Here is a 16,741-nt window from a genome sequence, read left to right as displayed (position 1 = left end):
CCTGATGTCAGAAGTAGGCCTTGTTGTTAATCCCGCTACTTTCTGATACCCAGAGAGGACAAGGGTCTTCGACCTATTCTAGATTTGTGGGACGTCAATCGCTTCCTCAAATAGGAGACATTTAAAATGCTTACTGTAGGAAAGTACCCTCTTTTTGGCATGGTTACCCTCACCTTTTACCTGCTATCAGTGTGTTTTTGACAGTGTTCACTGGGATCCTGCTAACCAGGACCCCAGTGACTGTGCTCTCTCCCTCTAAATTTGGGTGCTCAGGACATAGCACACTCCAGTCCTTAATATATGGTACTTAGGTACCCCGGGCATTGGGGCATCAGGGGTTGCCATCGGCTGCAGCATGTATTATGCCACCCAGGGAGGCTGCAGGAAGCTGGCTCTATATATACTATATCAAAATGAGATATAGTGTGCGCAGAGTCCAGCAGTTCCCCAAGAGGCTTGACAGAGGCAATAATAGATAATACTAATGCTGTATTTGTGGTAGTGTGGTCAAGCAGTTAGGCTTATCAGATGATAGTGTTAAGCATTTGTTGTACACGCAAACAATAAGTGAAAACACACACTCAATGACTTAACTCCAGGCCAATAGGTTTTTATATAGAAAAATATTATTTTGTTAAATTATTTCTAGATTGGAATCCACAGTGTACACAGTTTTCTTTAAAATGGCAAAAAGCTATTTTATAAGTGGACACTGCAATTTTCAACAGTTCCTGGGGGAGTGAAGTAAAGTACAGTTTTTGAGGTAAGTAACAAACTTACAGGTTCAATCTCCTGGGCATAGGTGGCTCACCTTTGGGGGTTCAAGATAACCCCAAACACCAAGCACCAGCAACACAGGGCCGGTTAGGTGCAGAGGTCAAACAGGAGCCAAAATAACGTGGGCCCCTATGGAGACAGGGGATACTCCGGTTCTGGTCTGCCTGCAGGTAAGTACCCGCATTGTCGGAGGGCAGATGAGGAGGTTTTGGAGGAGTACTGGAGGGACAAAAACCACACCCTTAGCGCCACCGGGGCGGCCGGGTGCAGTGTGCCAACAGAGCGTCGGGTTCTCAATAGAACTCTAAGGAGGGACCCGGGGGTCACTTAGGCGCTGTTGGCAGGGCACAGGGGGGGCCTGTCAGGCAAGGCACCAACTGGGCAAGGGTGAGGGACGCCTGCTGGTCATTGCTGCACCTGTGGTCGGTTTCTCTCGGGCCTGGGGGCTGCAGGTGCAGTGCTTCTCCAGGCGTCGGATATCTTTGTCCCAGGCAGTCGCGGTCAGGGGGGTCCTCAGGATTCCTTCTGAAGGCGTCGTTGTGGAGGTGCAGAGAGATCAGCCCATGTTGGACATGTCGTTGGAGTTGCTGGGGATCCTCTCTGGAGAGGTGGTTCTCTGGACATGGGTCGGGGGCGTTGGGTGCAGAGTAGTTGGACTCACGCTTCTGAAGTGAGGTGAGAGTCCCTTTAAAGATGTTTTCTTCTTGGACAGGTCTGCTGTCCACAGGAGTTTCTTGGTCCTCAGTGATGCAGGCAGTCTCCTGGAGGCTTTTCAGGGATCACTGGTCCTGTAGAACGCGTTGCTTCTTTTCTTGCAGCTTTTCGAAGCAGGAGATGGGCTGGTAGGGCCGAGTCAGTTGTTGTCTCTTTCTCTTCTTTGCGGGGTTTTCAGCTCAGCAGTCCTCCTTTCTTGAGGTCATCAGGAATCTGATGATCTGGGTTTAGAGTCACCCCTAAATTTGTCTCTTGTTAGTCTAGAGCATGTACAGCCAAGAAACCCAGCTGGATCCTCAGACTCTTCTGAATGAGATAGCAACAGTAACATAAATCGTGCTCTGAATCCTAGTTCTTTCACCATGTATATAGATTGAAGGATTGCCCATCTCCCATATTGCTTGGTCCATGAAATACAGGGTTGCATGAAGCTGCTTTCTTGTTTTCTTTTTCACTGTTCACAAAAACACCAGTGGAGAAGGTGAGCCATCCTTATACAAATGGTTTGTTTCCTGGAATTATTTTACCTGGCATGGGTGTATTGACCTTAAGGTTTTAGACTATGTAATTCCAAGCACATGATAGAACATATAGACTCACATTTTAGGCTGCTTGATCTGATGTCTGAGGACTGTCCAAGGTATTATCAATAGAGTATGTCTATTTAGAGTGTACTCTCCAATGAGAGGAATGAAAATGAACATACAGTTGTGTGCTAGTACCTAGTGTACTCATCCAGGAAACAGACACAAAATAAAGGCAGTTTATGTCCTATGAAAAAGGTACCAGGACTCATTTCAACATTTGTAAGCAGTTATGCTGCCTTATTATTATGTGTAAAGAGCTGAGATTAGGTATTGAATGTCTTGCTACATTGTATGAAACCTGGCAGGTATAGAGAATAGGTCTCTAACATTACCCATGTTTTCTAGGGATTCATTAAGAAGGCGATTTTCTTTTTTTCATCAGTCACCCATTTCTTCTGTTTGCTGTTTTTCCAGTTACAAATTTAACCTGACAAAAATGTATTGCCAATGTCTCTTATTTTCCTACAACATCAGTTGCACAGTACTGTGCAATATAGAGTATAGTGATTGAAAGTTCAGAACTATTATGTGGTAAAAATGCTCAAAAAGCAGATAAACGACAAAGATAACATACTGATAAAAATTATACAATTAAGTTATGATGCTATCATTTACAGGCAACCGAACACATTTACTTCAGTAGCTGAGTCACTCAAAACAAAGGGCAAAGAAAAGGAAGACAAAAATAGAGCTGAATCAGCAAAAGGAAAGACCAAAGAAAAGGAGGAAAAACACAGAGGTGAATCACCTAAAGGAAAACTCAAAGACAAGGAGGAAAAATCAAGAGCTGAATCTGCTAAAGGAAAGGCTAAAGAAAAGGAGGATAAATCTGTAACTGCACAAGGTATGCCCTTTGTGTCCTAATGCATCTTTCTTTTAATATTATTTTCACTAAAAACAAGTATCTAACAGAGACGTCTAGCTGCAGATTCTTTACCTTTGAATTTCCCAGGCGTCAGACTGGATCCAGAAATGTTTGCTTGAGCAGCACCCCTGTGTGCTCCTTTGGGTGGCTTCATTCTGTTCCGCGTGGCGTAGTCTGTGTCATTGGCGGCGGATGTGACTTCGTGGTCACCTATATAAAGGCCACCCAGGCGGGCGAACATCAGTTCTTTTCTTTCCGTGCCAGTTATTGCTGATCCGGAGAAAGTTACCCCACTGTAGTTTTTTGACAGGCTGTTTTTTTAAAACATTTTTATCAAATATTTTTCCAAGTGTGTCGAAGGATGTCATCCAGAAAGGTAGGATTATAACCAGATGGCGCCTGTCACCACGCCATGTCGCTTACTGACCCTCACCTTGTTTGCCTATGGTGTCTCGAGTGCTACCACAATTCAAAGTTGTGCTTGCACTTTCGGACCATGGTGATGAAGGATTTGAGGGATTGGCCCTAAAGATGCTTGTGGCCCAGCAGTCCACAATGCCAAGTGCAACTCCTCAGAGCTCATGTCCTGGTCAAGAAAAAGATCGTGGGACTGCTCCAGGAGCCCCAAGTCCTCTTACTCCTACTCGAGGTCCTTGGGACACTCAGGGAGGAGGCACAAAATGAAGAAGTCCAAGCGGACTTCAACTTCACCTTGTCTGTTGGGCGACACAACAAGTGAGGAACCTCGGCGTTCCAGACAAGGTTCAGCGAAGTCGTTGCCAGGTCGGACTCTTCAACTCCCTCCATTTCCGAAAAATGTAGCGACTGTTGCTCAAGTCAAGGACTTTAAGGAGGTCATGTGCTGTGTATTTGAGTGGGCCGAACCCTTGGGAGTGCTTTCTGGCCCCCCAGGGTTGGAGGAGGCCCCTTCAGGTTCCACACCGATGCTCTGGCCTCAGCTCCATTAGGGTCTCACGGATCCAGTCTTAGATCGGTGCCTGTCATGCCAACACTACGTTTTCCGGTGCAGGTCCCTACACCCAAAGGTGGAGCCAGACCCATTCTGATATCAAACAATCCAGATCTGTAACAGCGTCATACAATGCCTATTCCAGGACCAACAGCACCCATGGGTCCCAGGTCATTGCCTGAGCATTATTTTCAACAACCAGGCTAGGGGAAGATTGGGAGGGGTCACTGTACCCTTCAGTTAGAGCCTACTTCATTGGAGCAGTATGAGGAACTAGGAGATGCGAGTGGATTGGACACATCTGAAGATTCTGACTTGCTCTCTCCCCCTACTGTGGCTATGTAGGAGGGAGCTTCTTATGCAAATGTGCATGTGGAGAGCAGCATAGGTCCTTGGCCTTGAACTGCCCTCAGTGGATGTCAAGACTAACCTCTTGACAGAAGTGCTTCAGCCTGGGGCTTCCTCTTCTGAACCCCTTTTGCCATTTAAAGAGGCACTTACTGATGTCCTACTGGGAACCTGGTCCAAGTCCAGCACAGGACAGTTGCCTGCCACCATCACCCTGTACCGGGTGATCATAGTTTCCTCAGCCAACACCCCACGCTTGAAAGCTTTGTAGTCCAAGCCTCAACTTTCCACTCCCCTGGACAGGGAATCCAAGAGGCTGGACCAACTTGGGAAGAAGATGTTTTCTTCTGCCAGCCTGGCATTGAGGTTTGTGAACAACTCATGCTCATTAAGCCATTTCTCGCACACCTTATGGGATACGGTTACACAAGTCTTGCCACAGGTCCCAAAGGAGGCCCGAACAATCCTCTCCCAAGCAGTGAAAGATGGGAGGGACACAGCAAAGTTTACCATTAGGTGTAGTCTGGACACGACTGACTTGCTTGGCAGAGCGGTTTTGTTGACAGTTCCCTTATGGTGCCACACCTCGCTGAGAACATCTTGCTTTTCCAGGGATGTCCAGGCAAACATTATGGACATGCCCTTCAATGAACTGGCTTGTTTGGCAAGAAGATCGACTCAGCACTGGGGTGCTTTAAGGACTCTTGGGCTACGGGCAAGTCTTTGGCCCTCTGGTTGATCCCTGCCCATAGTCTGCCTTTCGCCCATTACATGGGTACAGAAGGGGTGTGCTACCGCGCCAGCCCCGTGCCAGCCATCGTCTTGCACAATTGCCCCAAGCTATGCGAGGACATGGGCACAGTGCCTTCAGACCTAGAGGGTCTGGGGGCCAGAAGTCATCCTGCCACCCAGCTACCTGCACCTGCAGTCTTCAGGCCCTTCTAGTTTGATTCTGCAGGGCCATGCTTGTCCAGTTGAAGCTAGAATTCAACATAATCTCCTCCACTGGCAGTCCATTACATCGGACGCATGGGTGTCGCAGATCATTCAGAAGGGATACGCGCTCCCTTTCCAATCTATTGCCCCACACCCCAGTACTGCCAACACCCGTATGGCGGGTGGAGGATCATATGACTTTGCTCTGAGAGGACGTTACTGCTCCTTTGGCCAAGGCAGCCATAGAAATCAAATCAAATCAAATCATTAACATTTATAAAGCGCGCTACTCACCCGTGCGGGTCTCAAGGCGCTAGGGGGGAAAAGGGGGGGTTATCGCTGCTCGAACAGCCAAGTCTTTAGGAGTCTCCGGAAAGCGGAGTGGTCCTGGGTGGTCCTGAGGCTGGTGGGGAGGGAGTTCCAGGTCTTGGCCGCCAGAAAGTGTTCTGTTGTCAGAAGTAGACAGTGGTTGTTTATTCCGCTACTTTCTGATACCCAAAAAGAACAAGGGCCTTCACACTATTTTAGACCTACGGACTGTCAATCTCTTTCTCAAGAAGGAGAAATTCAAGATGCTCGCTTTGGCTCATGTCCTGTCTGCCCTAGACCAAGGAAACTGTCTTGTAGTGTTGGACTTGCAGGATGTGTATTTTCACATCCCCATCTTGCTGCCCACAGTCGTTAACTGCTTCAAGGTAGACCACAAGCACTTTCAGTTCACTATGCTCCCCTTTGGCCTTACCAGCACCCCTTGGATATTAACCAACTTGATGGCGGTGGTTGCAGCTCATCTACCCAGGTTAGAGGTTTCAGTCTTCCCCTACTTGCAGCGAGACCTGGATATTCAGGTTATGATACTGATGTTTCTGCCTCTATCCTGTATTTCAGAAAGAATAACTCTGAGGCTCCTGGGCCTCATGGCCCCCTGCATCCTGCTGACTTAACTCCAGACCAATGGGTTTTTATATATCAAAAATATATTTTCTTAGTGTATTTTTGGAACCACAAGATTCAAGTAGCAGGTAAGTACTTCAATAGATTCGTATTACACACATGTATCAATAGTACTTTGTTTGAAATCAGTAAGTAATACAGTTTTTGAAATATTGGCAATAATCTTTTTTTTAAATGGACACAGTGCAATTTTCAGAAACAGTTCCTGAGGGGAAGAAATGTTAGATTGTTTTGCAAGTAAGTCAACACTTACATTTTCAGTCTCCGAGTTTTAGGAAGTCAACCGTTTGGGGTTCAAGTTAACTCCAAACACCCACCACCAGCAACATGGGCTGACCAGGTGCAGAGGTCAAAGATGAGCAATTTTAACGTGGGCTCCAATGGAGACAGGGTGTACTCGGAATCAGGCCTGCCTGCAGGTAAGTACCCGTGACTCGGAAGGCAGTCCAGGTGGGATTAGAAGAGCACTGAAGGGGCCACGAGTAGGCACCAAGCACACACCCTCAGTGGCACAGGGGCAGCCAGGTGCAGGGTACAAACAGGACATCGGGTTTTCAATGCTGGTCCATGAGGAGGCCCCAGGAGTCACTCAAAGGCTGCGGGTGAGGTTGAGGGGGTGTCTCGGGCAAACCATCGGTTGGACAGGAAGGAGGGCCACCTGCTGAATGTAGGAGCCCTGGATGTCGGTTTCTCCAAGGCCTGGGGGCTGTGGGTGCAGTGTGTCTTTATGTGTCGGATATCTTCGTCCTGAGCTTCGCTGTCAGGGGAGTCCTCAGGATTCCATCTACAGGCGTCGTCATGGAGGGGTGGAGAGGTCAACCCAGGGTGGGCACTTGCTCGCAATCGCCTGGGGACCCTCTCTTGCTGGGTGGACCACCTGGATATGGGCCATGGGCATCGGTTGCACAGCATCCGGAGTGAGGTGGGAGTCCTTGGTTGTAGGTTTTTTTAGACAGAGCCGCTGTCCTCAGGAGTTCTTGGTCCTTTTGGGTGCAGGGCAGTCCTGTGGATTTGGGAAGAGGTTGCTGGTCCCGCTGTACGTGTCACTGGTCTTTTGCAGGTTCTTTAAAGCAGGAGCCCAATCGGTTGTCGTCTTCCTCCTTTTCTGCTGGGGGTTTCAGCTAAGCAGTCCTTCTTCTTTTTGTAAATCACCAGGAATCTTGTGAATTTGGTTAATGGAAGCCCTTAAATACAAGATGTAGGGGCTTTACAGGGGTCAGAGGGCAGTAGCCAATGGCTACTGTCCCTGAGGGTGGCTACTCCCTCCTTGAGTCCACTCCCTTTGGGGAGGGGGGCACATTCCAATCCCTATTGGTCCCTGTTCTCTAAACCAAGATGTAGGATTCTGCAGGGAGGAGGTAACTTCAGCTCTGGACACCTTAGGGGTGGTCCCAGCTGAAGTAGTCACTCCTCTTTTTCCTAAGTATCCTGCCGAACAGGCTGCCAAAAGTGGGGCTTTGTCCAGGGGGTGGGCATCTCCACTAGCTGCCCTGGGGCACTGTAACATGAGGCCTGAGCCTTTGAGGCTCACTGCCAGGTCTTACAGTTCCTGCAGGGGGGAGGTGTAAAGTACCTCCACCCAGAGCAGCCTTTGTTTTTTGCCTCAGAGAGCACAAATGAGGTCAGAAACTAGTCTGCTAGTGGGAGGCTGCCACAGACCAGTCAGTCCTAAACAAGAGGATTGGGTAAAATACAGGGGTGCATCCCTAAGATGCTCTCTGTGTGCATTTTTAAATAAATCCCACACTGGCATCATGGGTGTTTATTGTGCTGAGAAATTTGGTACCAAACTTCCCAGTATTCAGTGAAGCCATTATGGAACTGTGGAGTTCGTAATGACAAACTCCCAGACCATATACTTAATATGGCCCCACTGCACTTACAATGTCCAAGAATGGACTTAGGCCCTCATTATGACATTGGTGGTAAATCACACTTACCGCCACGCTGACTGCGGCCAACTTACCGCCGCAGCGGTGGATATCCGTCCACCGTATTATGACACACACAAACCAATCCATCAGTATTCAGCCACATACACAAATCCACCACACCAAAGGTCAGTGAGAAACTGGCGGTATCCAAACCCACACCGTTACGCCGACAGAACAACGCCCATCACGTTATGACCCACGAATCACCACGGCGGACATTCAACCGCGGTACCCAATTGGCGGTATATACCGCTGTGCTCAAAATGGGGACACACATACAAAACACCACCACATTCGACAATTCAAACAACACATACCTGACACCCATACACACACCACACCCACACCACTATAAAACAAACACACATTACCCACAACCCTTTACCATTTAATACCAGTGCCAGCAGAGAAACATCAAGACCACTCACTCAACTAGAGCCACACACTATTCACACCTATACACCACTCACGCACCCCACATCACACATCCCAACACATTACCCAACACACCCAACACACCCTCATCTACCCACCTCACACAACACCCATGGCACCACAAAGACACCCTCGTTTCACAGAGGAGGAGCTAAGGGTCATGGTGGTGGAAATTATCAGGGTAGTGCCACAGTTATTTGTAGCACAGGTGCAGCAGATATCGATAGGTAGGAAAATGGAGCTATGGCGTAGAATCGTGGACATGGTCAACGCCGTGGGACAGCACCCAGGAACCAGGGGTGACATCAGGAAGAGGTGGAACGGCCTACAGGGGAAGGTACGTTCCATTGCAGCAGGACACCAGCTCGCTGTACAGACGACTGGTGGTAGACCGCCACCTCCTCCCCCAAAACTCACAGCATGGGAGGAGCAAGTCTTGGCAATACTGCATCCTGAGGGCCTGGCTAGAGTAGGAGGAGGACTGGACTCTGGTAAGTCAACTCTACTACTACTACTACCCCCCTACCTGCATGTCATCACATACCCCCACCCTCACTCCCATCACTCCACTATATCTCACTCACCCCACCATCACATCTCACTCATCCAAATGCCGAGCCCTGCATGCTCTACCAATGCATGGACACCCCTCACAGCCCAGCTGCCAGGGCAAATCCAACCAAAGAGGACAAGCCACGGATGCACAGTATGTCAGACACAGAAACCATAACACATCATTTACATCCCCACAGGTACCCCAGCCGATGTCAGCGGAGAGGAGGTGCCAGCAATATCCAGTCCCCCAACTGAAGAGGCCCACAGTGATGACAGTAACTCTGGTCTTCAGGATCTGGATGCCCTACCTGGCCCATCAGGGACCTCTGGACAGCCAGTTACCCAGGCCCAGTCACCCACCACCACAGAGCCCCCCCATCAGCAAACAACACCACAGCACCCACCCAGCATACCCACACCTGTCCCCATGACACATCAATCAGCAGTTTGCGCAGTAGGCACACGGTTCAGGGGACAGAGGCACAGGCCACCAGGGACACTGGGAGGACTGCTGTGCGCCAGGGGGAGGACAGGCCCAGGGAACCAACTAACCAGGAGGCACTTGAGCGGGACCTGGGAGCTTTTCAACAGTCCCAGGACACAATGGGCCAGATCCTGGACAATGTGCAGGAGAACAGGGAGCTGCAGGAGGGACAGTACCAGGGGATCAGGGAGGGCTTGCAGGCCATCAACAACACCCTGATCTCCATAGCAGGAGTGCTGGCAGACATGGCCAATATTATGAGGGAGGCAGTCTCACACCAGCGGGCCCCTGCCACTAGCCAGACATCTGAACAGCCTTCCCCCGTGCTGCCGCTAGTGGCCAGGAGGCCCCGCCATAGGACTCACAGGCCACCAGCACCCGTCCCCTGCAGAAGGAGAACCACCCTGCAAATGTTCCCTGCGATCCAGACTGAAGCCAGAGACACTTGCCAAGACCCCTGCCAGGAAATTAGACTCTCCTGATTGTCACCCTTGTGTTCCACCCTGTCCACCTTGAACTGCCATTGCTCCCCTTCCTATGTCCCCTTGGACAATGCACCTGTGCTACAAACAATGCCCTGGACTTTCCTCCATCATCGCCCCATCCCATTGCACTTTCCCCTCAATATTTTAGCACTTCAATAAATACCCCTGTAAAAAAGAAATTTGGAGTATTTCATGTATATCAAATATGTATTCATTGAAACAGGTACAAACATTGCAAATCAACTGTACAGAAAATGAGCATAGATTAATGACCTATAGCTGGGTGCAGTGATCACACCAGGAGTATATGTGAGCTCACCACATCTGCAAAATGAATTGCCAGAGGGAACAGTAAGTGGGCATAGAAGTGGAAAATACCAGCATGCCATTGCCACACAAATTCAAACAAATGTAATTGAAATGTGAAGTAACACTGTCCTACCTGTGTGTCATTGGAAGTATTGTCTGATCACAGATATTCTGTTGTCCTCATCCTCATCCTCTGCCTCCTCATCCTCACTGTCCGCAGGGTCCACAGCTGGCACACGGGCATCTTCAGCCTCCTCCTCCTGCAGGAATGGGACATGGCGTCTGAGGGCCAGGTTATGCAACATGCAGCATGCCACAACAATCTGGCAGACCTTCTTTGGTGTGTAGCACAGTGATCCACCTGTTAGATGGAGGCACCAGAACCTGGCCTTCAGGAGGCCAAAGGACCTTTCAATTAATCTTCTGGTTCACCCATGTGCCTCATTATAACGTACTTCAGCCATTAACCTGGCATTCCTCACAGGGGTCGGCAGCCATGATAGGTTTGGGTAACCAGAGTCACCTGCAAATATTGAGGGACAACATTTAGCCACACACTATCCCATATGGCCCACACCATACCCATACACCAACATCTACTGGGTGGGGACCAGGGCTCACCTATTAGCCACACCCTGTGCCTCTGTAGTTGGGCCATCACATTTGGGATGCTACTATTCCTCAGGACAAAGGCATTGTGCACCGACCCAGGGTATTTAGCATTGACGTGGGAGGTGTACGGGACTGCAGGGCACACCATCTGTACATTCCTAGAGTGGGAACTCTTCTGATTCCTGAACACCTGTTCATTCTGGCGAGGGGGGACAAATGCATTATGTGTTCCATCACTCGCCACAATTATGTTGGGGATTTGTCCCATTGCATAGAACTCGGCCTTCACTGTGGCCAAATCTTCCACCTGGGGGAAAACAATGTAGTTGCACATGTGTTTTATCAGAGCAGGCAACACTCTTTCCAGCACTATTGAGAACATTGGCTGTGACATTCCTGCTGACAATCCCACTGTCACTTGGAAAGAACCAGTTGCCAAGTAATTGAGCACTGATAGCACATGCACAAGAGTGGGGATCCCAGTGGGGTGACAGATACCAGATATCATGTCAGGCTCTAATTGGGCACACAGCTCTGTGATTGTGGCCCTGTCCAGTCTATAGATGAGGATAATGTGCCTGTCCTCCAGTGTTGCCAAGTCCACCAGGGGTCTGTACACAGGGGTATGTCTCCATCTCCTATTAATCCGCAGCGGTAGCAATCTAAGGGACAAAAGAGTGAGGAGCCGGTCACAGACTGAACAATGGTGCTACAACAGAACTTTGCATCCTGTAAACTTCTAATGGGTCATTGTGATTTGTCCAGTATGTCCTAATATCTCCTGTGATGCAGCATTATCCCAGGGCCTGCCCCACCCACCCCCACCCCCCCCAAAATGGCATCCGTCTGTCCTGTGTGGAAGGACAGGTGGAAGTGAGGTAATTCCGCTGACGTTGTGCACCGTTGCGGGAGGCGGTTGGGAACCGCTGTGCAACTCCTCATTGGTTATAATAGGGCCCTATGGGTTACAGTGGCCAATGGTGATCTATGCCGACAGTGATGGTATGCACAGTCGCGGACATGACCGCCATTTTTCTATCTGATTCCTCACTTGCTACCCTTTCATAGGAGAGGACCTACACTGGATGTGCTGCTGTGACCTGTGTCTGGAACCTACCATGGCCCGTGTGACCGGGGAAAGGGCCCCAGCCTTCACTTCAGAGGAGTTGGAGAGACTGGTGGATGGGGTCCTACCCAAGTACTGGCTGAGTACACTGTGGGCACGATGCATTTCTCATGAAGGCCTAGTGTAAGGAGGGTGGGTGGATGTCCTCTGGGCGGCGTACAGGTTGTGTGCTGGGCCATGTGTGTGTAAATGGTGATGGAAACGGGTATGGTGGGCCATATGTTTAACAGGCAGGACTGTTTGTCTAAATCTATTTTTCTGTGTGTTTTGCCTCTGCAGGAAAGCGCCCATCAAAAGAAGGGTTTATGGTGTGCCATCGCCAAGGAGGTGCGGACCCTGGGGGTCTATGGCAGGTGGAGCACCCACTATTGGAAACGGTGGGAGGACCTAAGACGCTGGGCATGGAAGAGGGCGGAGGCCCAGCTGGGGATGGCCTCCCAACGAGGAAGGGGTGCCCGTCGAACCCTGACCCCCTGATGGCCCGCATACTGGCAGTGGCCTATCCTGAGTTGGATGGGCGCTTGAGGGCATCACAGCAGCCACAAGGGGGTGGGTACAGTGCCCATCATAACAACTTACGCATGGTAGAGTGGTATCCGGTTAGCGGATTTGTGTCAGTGGGTGTCCCTAGGCCAGGCCTGACATTGCAGCGTAGGTCCCCTGGTAGCTAGGGTTCAGAAGGGAAAATCTTGCTACCTGGCTTGTAGGCATCCACTACTGGTCAGGGCTGCGTGGTTCCCAGGTGTGCTGCATTTGGCGGTGTGTGCCCCTCCCCATTTCTCTGGTAGTGCAATGGCATATTGTGTAGGGCTGTTCCCTGTGTTTAAGGGTGCTGTGTACGCCAGCGGTGGTGTTGGAGCAGCCATTGACCAAGTGTATCCTTTGTCTCGTTCCCTCCCATTTTTGTTTTGTCATCCTGTCTTTATGTGCATTAGCATCATCTGGCGGAGGAGCAGATGCACAGGCGACGGAGGGAGCTGCATCCCATAGTACCCAGGAGGCAGAGTCCACCGATGCTGAGGGCACCAGTGGGGCAGAGGGCGAGGGGAGAACCACAGTGGAGACTGGGGGGGACAGTTCTGACATAGAAGTCTCCTCCAATGGAAGCTCCCTGGTGATGGCGGACACTTCTGTGACCACCCCAGCAACAGGTACAGCTGCCAGCCCCTGTATCAGCACCGCCCTCCCAGCAGCCCCTCATCGAGTTGCCCGTGCCCGCTCACCCAGGAGGGTGGGCATCTCCTTCGCCCCAGGCACCTAAGGCCCTGCCCCAGTTAGCCCTGCTGCCCTAAGTGAGGTGGCTATTGACCTCCTGAGATTCATCTCCGTAGGGCAGTCAACCATTGTGAATGCCATCCAGGGGCTGGCAGCCCAGATGCAACAATCTAATGCATTCCTAGAGGGCATTCACACTGGCTTGAGAGATCGATTCAGGCTCTGGCCTCCTCTCTGATGGCAGCCATTGTACCTGGTCCTACCGTTCCCCCTCCAGCTGTCACTGCCCAGTCCTATTTCCCTCAACCCCACCCCATCCCAAGCACACAGCCAGACAAGCATGCGCACAAGACAACATCCAAGAGTGTCACAGGCAAACACAAGCACCACACTTCATCCATAAGCACTCACACAAACACCGTCCAGTTGCAGGCACACCAACATCCACTATTTCCACTGTCTCCCCCTCCTCCTTCTCCCCCTCCTCCTCCTCTACCTCTCTCCCAGTTCCATCTGTACTCACACCTGCATGCACTACATCATTATCCACCACCAGCATCACCACCCCAAGCAGAACACACACCTCACTGGCAGACACCTCCACAACAGCCATGCACACGTCTCCGTGTCCTCTCCCACTGTGTCTGTCCACCCTGCCTCCTAAAGTACACAAACGCAAGCACTCAGACACCCAACAGCCATCCACCTCACAACAGCATACAGCCCATGCACCTGCACCCAAAAGCAGCAAAGAGACACCTCCAACGACCACTCTCTCATCCTCCACTCCCATTCCTTCTCCCCCTTCTCACCCCATTGTCCCTAAGAAACTGTTCCTATCCACCATTGACCTCTTCCCTACCCCTCCCCCCATCCTGCATGTATGGGCAAGGTAGGAAGAACCCAGCCAAGGACCCCAGCCACACAGTCCACGGGCCCAGTCGTTACCACACCCACTCGTGGTGGAAAGGGATCCAGGGCTGAAGGGGAAGGAGCCTGCACCAGGAGGCAAGAAGGGAAAGGAGCCTGGCCCAGCAGACAGGAAGACCAAAGAGCCTGCTCCAGCAGGCAAGAAGGGAAAGGAGCCTGTCCCAGCAGGCAGGAAGACCAAAGAGCCTGCCCAAGCAGGCAAGAAGGGAAAGGATCCTGCTCCAGCAGGCAAGAAGTCCAAGGAGCCTGCCGCAGCAGGCAAGAAAGGGAAGGAGCCTGGCCTAGCAGGCAGGAAGACCAAGGGGCCTGGGCCTGAAACTGTGACGGAGCCCCCACCACCAACCATGGTTGTGCAGCCGTCCGAGGTTGCAGGGGATGGGCAGGAGCCTCCCCCCACCAGCAGCACCCCCACTGTGCAGCCGTCCGAGGTTGCAGGGGATGGGCAGGGGCCTCCCCCCACCAGCAGCACCACCACTGTGCAGCCGTCATGTAAACCTGCCTCCAAGGGCTGCTGTGCAGCCTGTCCACTCCAAAACCAGTGGGTAAGACACCCACATGCCCATCACTCCTCAGGATCAAGCACAGGGCACGTTGCCCCCTCTAGAACCAGTGGGTAGGAAACTCACACGGCCATCACTCCCCAGGATCAATCACATAGCACTTTGCCCCCTCCGGAACCAGTAGGTAAGACAACCACTTGAGAGACTGTGGCCCATCACTCTCCAGGATCAAGAATGTGGCACGTTGCCCCCTCCAGACCCAGTAGGTAAGACACCCACTCGAGAGACTGTGGCCCATCACTCCCCAGGATCAAGCACAGGGCATTTTTCCCTCTCCAAAACCAGTGGGTATGACACCCACATGTGAGACTGTGACCTTGCACTCCACAGGACCAAGCACAAGGCATGTTACCCCCTCCAGAACCAATGGTCTTGCTACATCTCCCGGTTGAGGTGCTCCTGCCCCCTGTCCCCCTGAAGTGCCTACCTATTTACCAACTGATGCCCCTGCAGTGTTCTCTCCGTTTTGAAGCAGGTGACATGTGTGGCCTTGTACTTTGGCCTGTGGCCACATGGCCTAAGCAAATAGTAGACTGGTCTGTGTCCCTTTTTCTGTACATATGTATGTATCTATTATCTTGACTAACTTATTTTTCATGCTGTGTTGATCTCATTACATTCATTTTTGCGAAATCGTTTTGTCCTTGCATTATTCATTCGAGTTACAGGGTAAAATTGTTTTTGTAATGCAGCTGGTTGTATGTATGGTGTTGGGGTGTGTGTGTGTTGTGTGTGTGTGTCACTCTCGTTTTCCTCCTCTCTTCCCTTTTATGCTTGGTGGCTGTACTCACCATCGTCGTCTTCACGGGTGTTGGTGAGCAGAACGTAGAAGATCACGGGGAAGACATGCAGTTCAGGTTCCATGGTGGCGTGGTTGTTCCCTGTGCCTCCAATGATGAGTCCTTTCCCTTCTGAGCTCAGTTTCCGCCAGGCTTTTTGATGTCAGTGGTACCGCCCCGGAAAAGGTGGCGGTTTCCTGGGTCTTAATATGGTGGGTGGAACATTGACTTCCGCCTGGCTGATGGCGGCTCCCGCTGTGGTGACTGTTGTTTCCGCCCTGGTGGTCGGTGTGGTACATTGGCTGTCTTTCGGAGATCTTTCCGCCATGGTCATAATTTGGTGGTAGTTTCTGCTGGCCTCTTGACGGTATTACCCTGTGGTATAGTGCACCTTGCCTTAGGGCTGTAAGGCCTGCTAGAGGGGTGACTTAACTATGCCACAGGCAGTGTTTTGTGGGCATGGCACCCTATGGGGGATGGCATGTCGATTTTGCCTTTTTCTTCACACCAGCACACACAATCTGCAATGGCAGCGTGCATGTGTTAGGTGAAGGGTAGCTTAGGGTGGTACAACACATGCTGCAGCTTAGGGAGCCTCCCTGGTCACAGAGCCCTTTGTACCACTGGTACGTTTTACAAGGGACATATCTGTGTGCCAGAAGTGTGCCAGTTGTTAAAACAATGGTACATTTTTAGGGAAAGAACACTGGTGCTGGGGCCTGGTTAGCAGGATCCCAGCACACTCTGTCAAGTCAGCATCAATATCAGGCAAAGAGTGTGCGGGATAACTGCAACAAGTGCCAGTTTCCTACACTTACGATCCGCAGTTGGATCAAAAGCAGACTCCTCTCCCTTCCCCAACCAGATTTCACAATAGTGACAGATAAGTCACTTCTGGGATGGGGCGGCCATCTGGGAAAAGTGGAGATTGGAGGACTCTGGTCTTCGGCGGTGTTGGGCTCCACTTCAACTTGCTGGAGCTCTATGTGATCCAGTTAGCATTGAGGGCATTTCTTCCCTCTGTCAAGGAGAAGGTAGTGCAGGTGTTCACAGACAACACCACCCCAGTGTGGTACTGCAACCTTTGGACCCTTTGTCAAGAGGCCCTGGATCTCTGGACATGGCTGGAACAGCAGGGCATACCCTGGTGGTTCAACACCTGGCAG

General features: G+C 51.0%; 1 protein-coding gene across 2 annotated transcripts in view; it reads left to right on the top strand.

Annotated features, from left to right (window-relative positions):
- Window positions 1–16,741, top strand: part of CFAP46 (cilia and flagella associated protein 46) — a 1,580,346-nt gene that overhangs the window by 1,060,065 nt on the left and 503,540 nt on the right. For both annotated transcript variants that reach the window (XM_069239769.1, XM_069239768.1), the window contains exon 52: window positions 2,696–2,922. In XM_069239769.1, coding sequence (XP_069095870.1) covers window positions 2,696–2,922 — 227 coding nt within the window. The remainder of the gene's footprint in view (window positions 1–2,695; window positions 2,923–16,741) is intronic.

Source organism: Pleurodeles waltl, chromosome 6 (genome assembly GCF_031143425.1).
Source record: "Pleurodeles waltl isolate 20211129_DDA chromosome 6, aPleWal1.hap1.20221129, whole genome shotgun sequence".
NCBI lineage: Eukaryota > Metazoa > Chordata > Amphibia > Caudata > Salamandridae > Pleurodeles > Pleurodeles waltl.
Note: the sequence above shows the minus strand (reverse complement) of the source record. Positions and strands in the feature narration are given on the sequence as shown.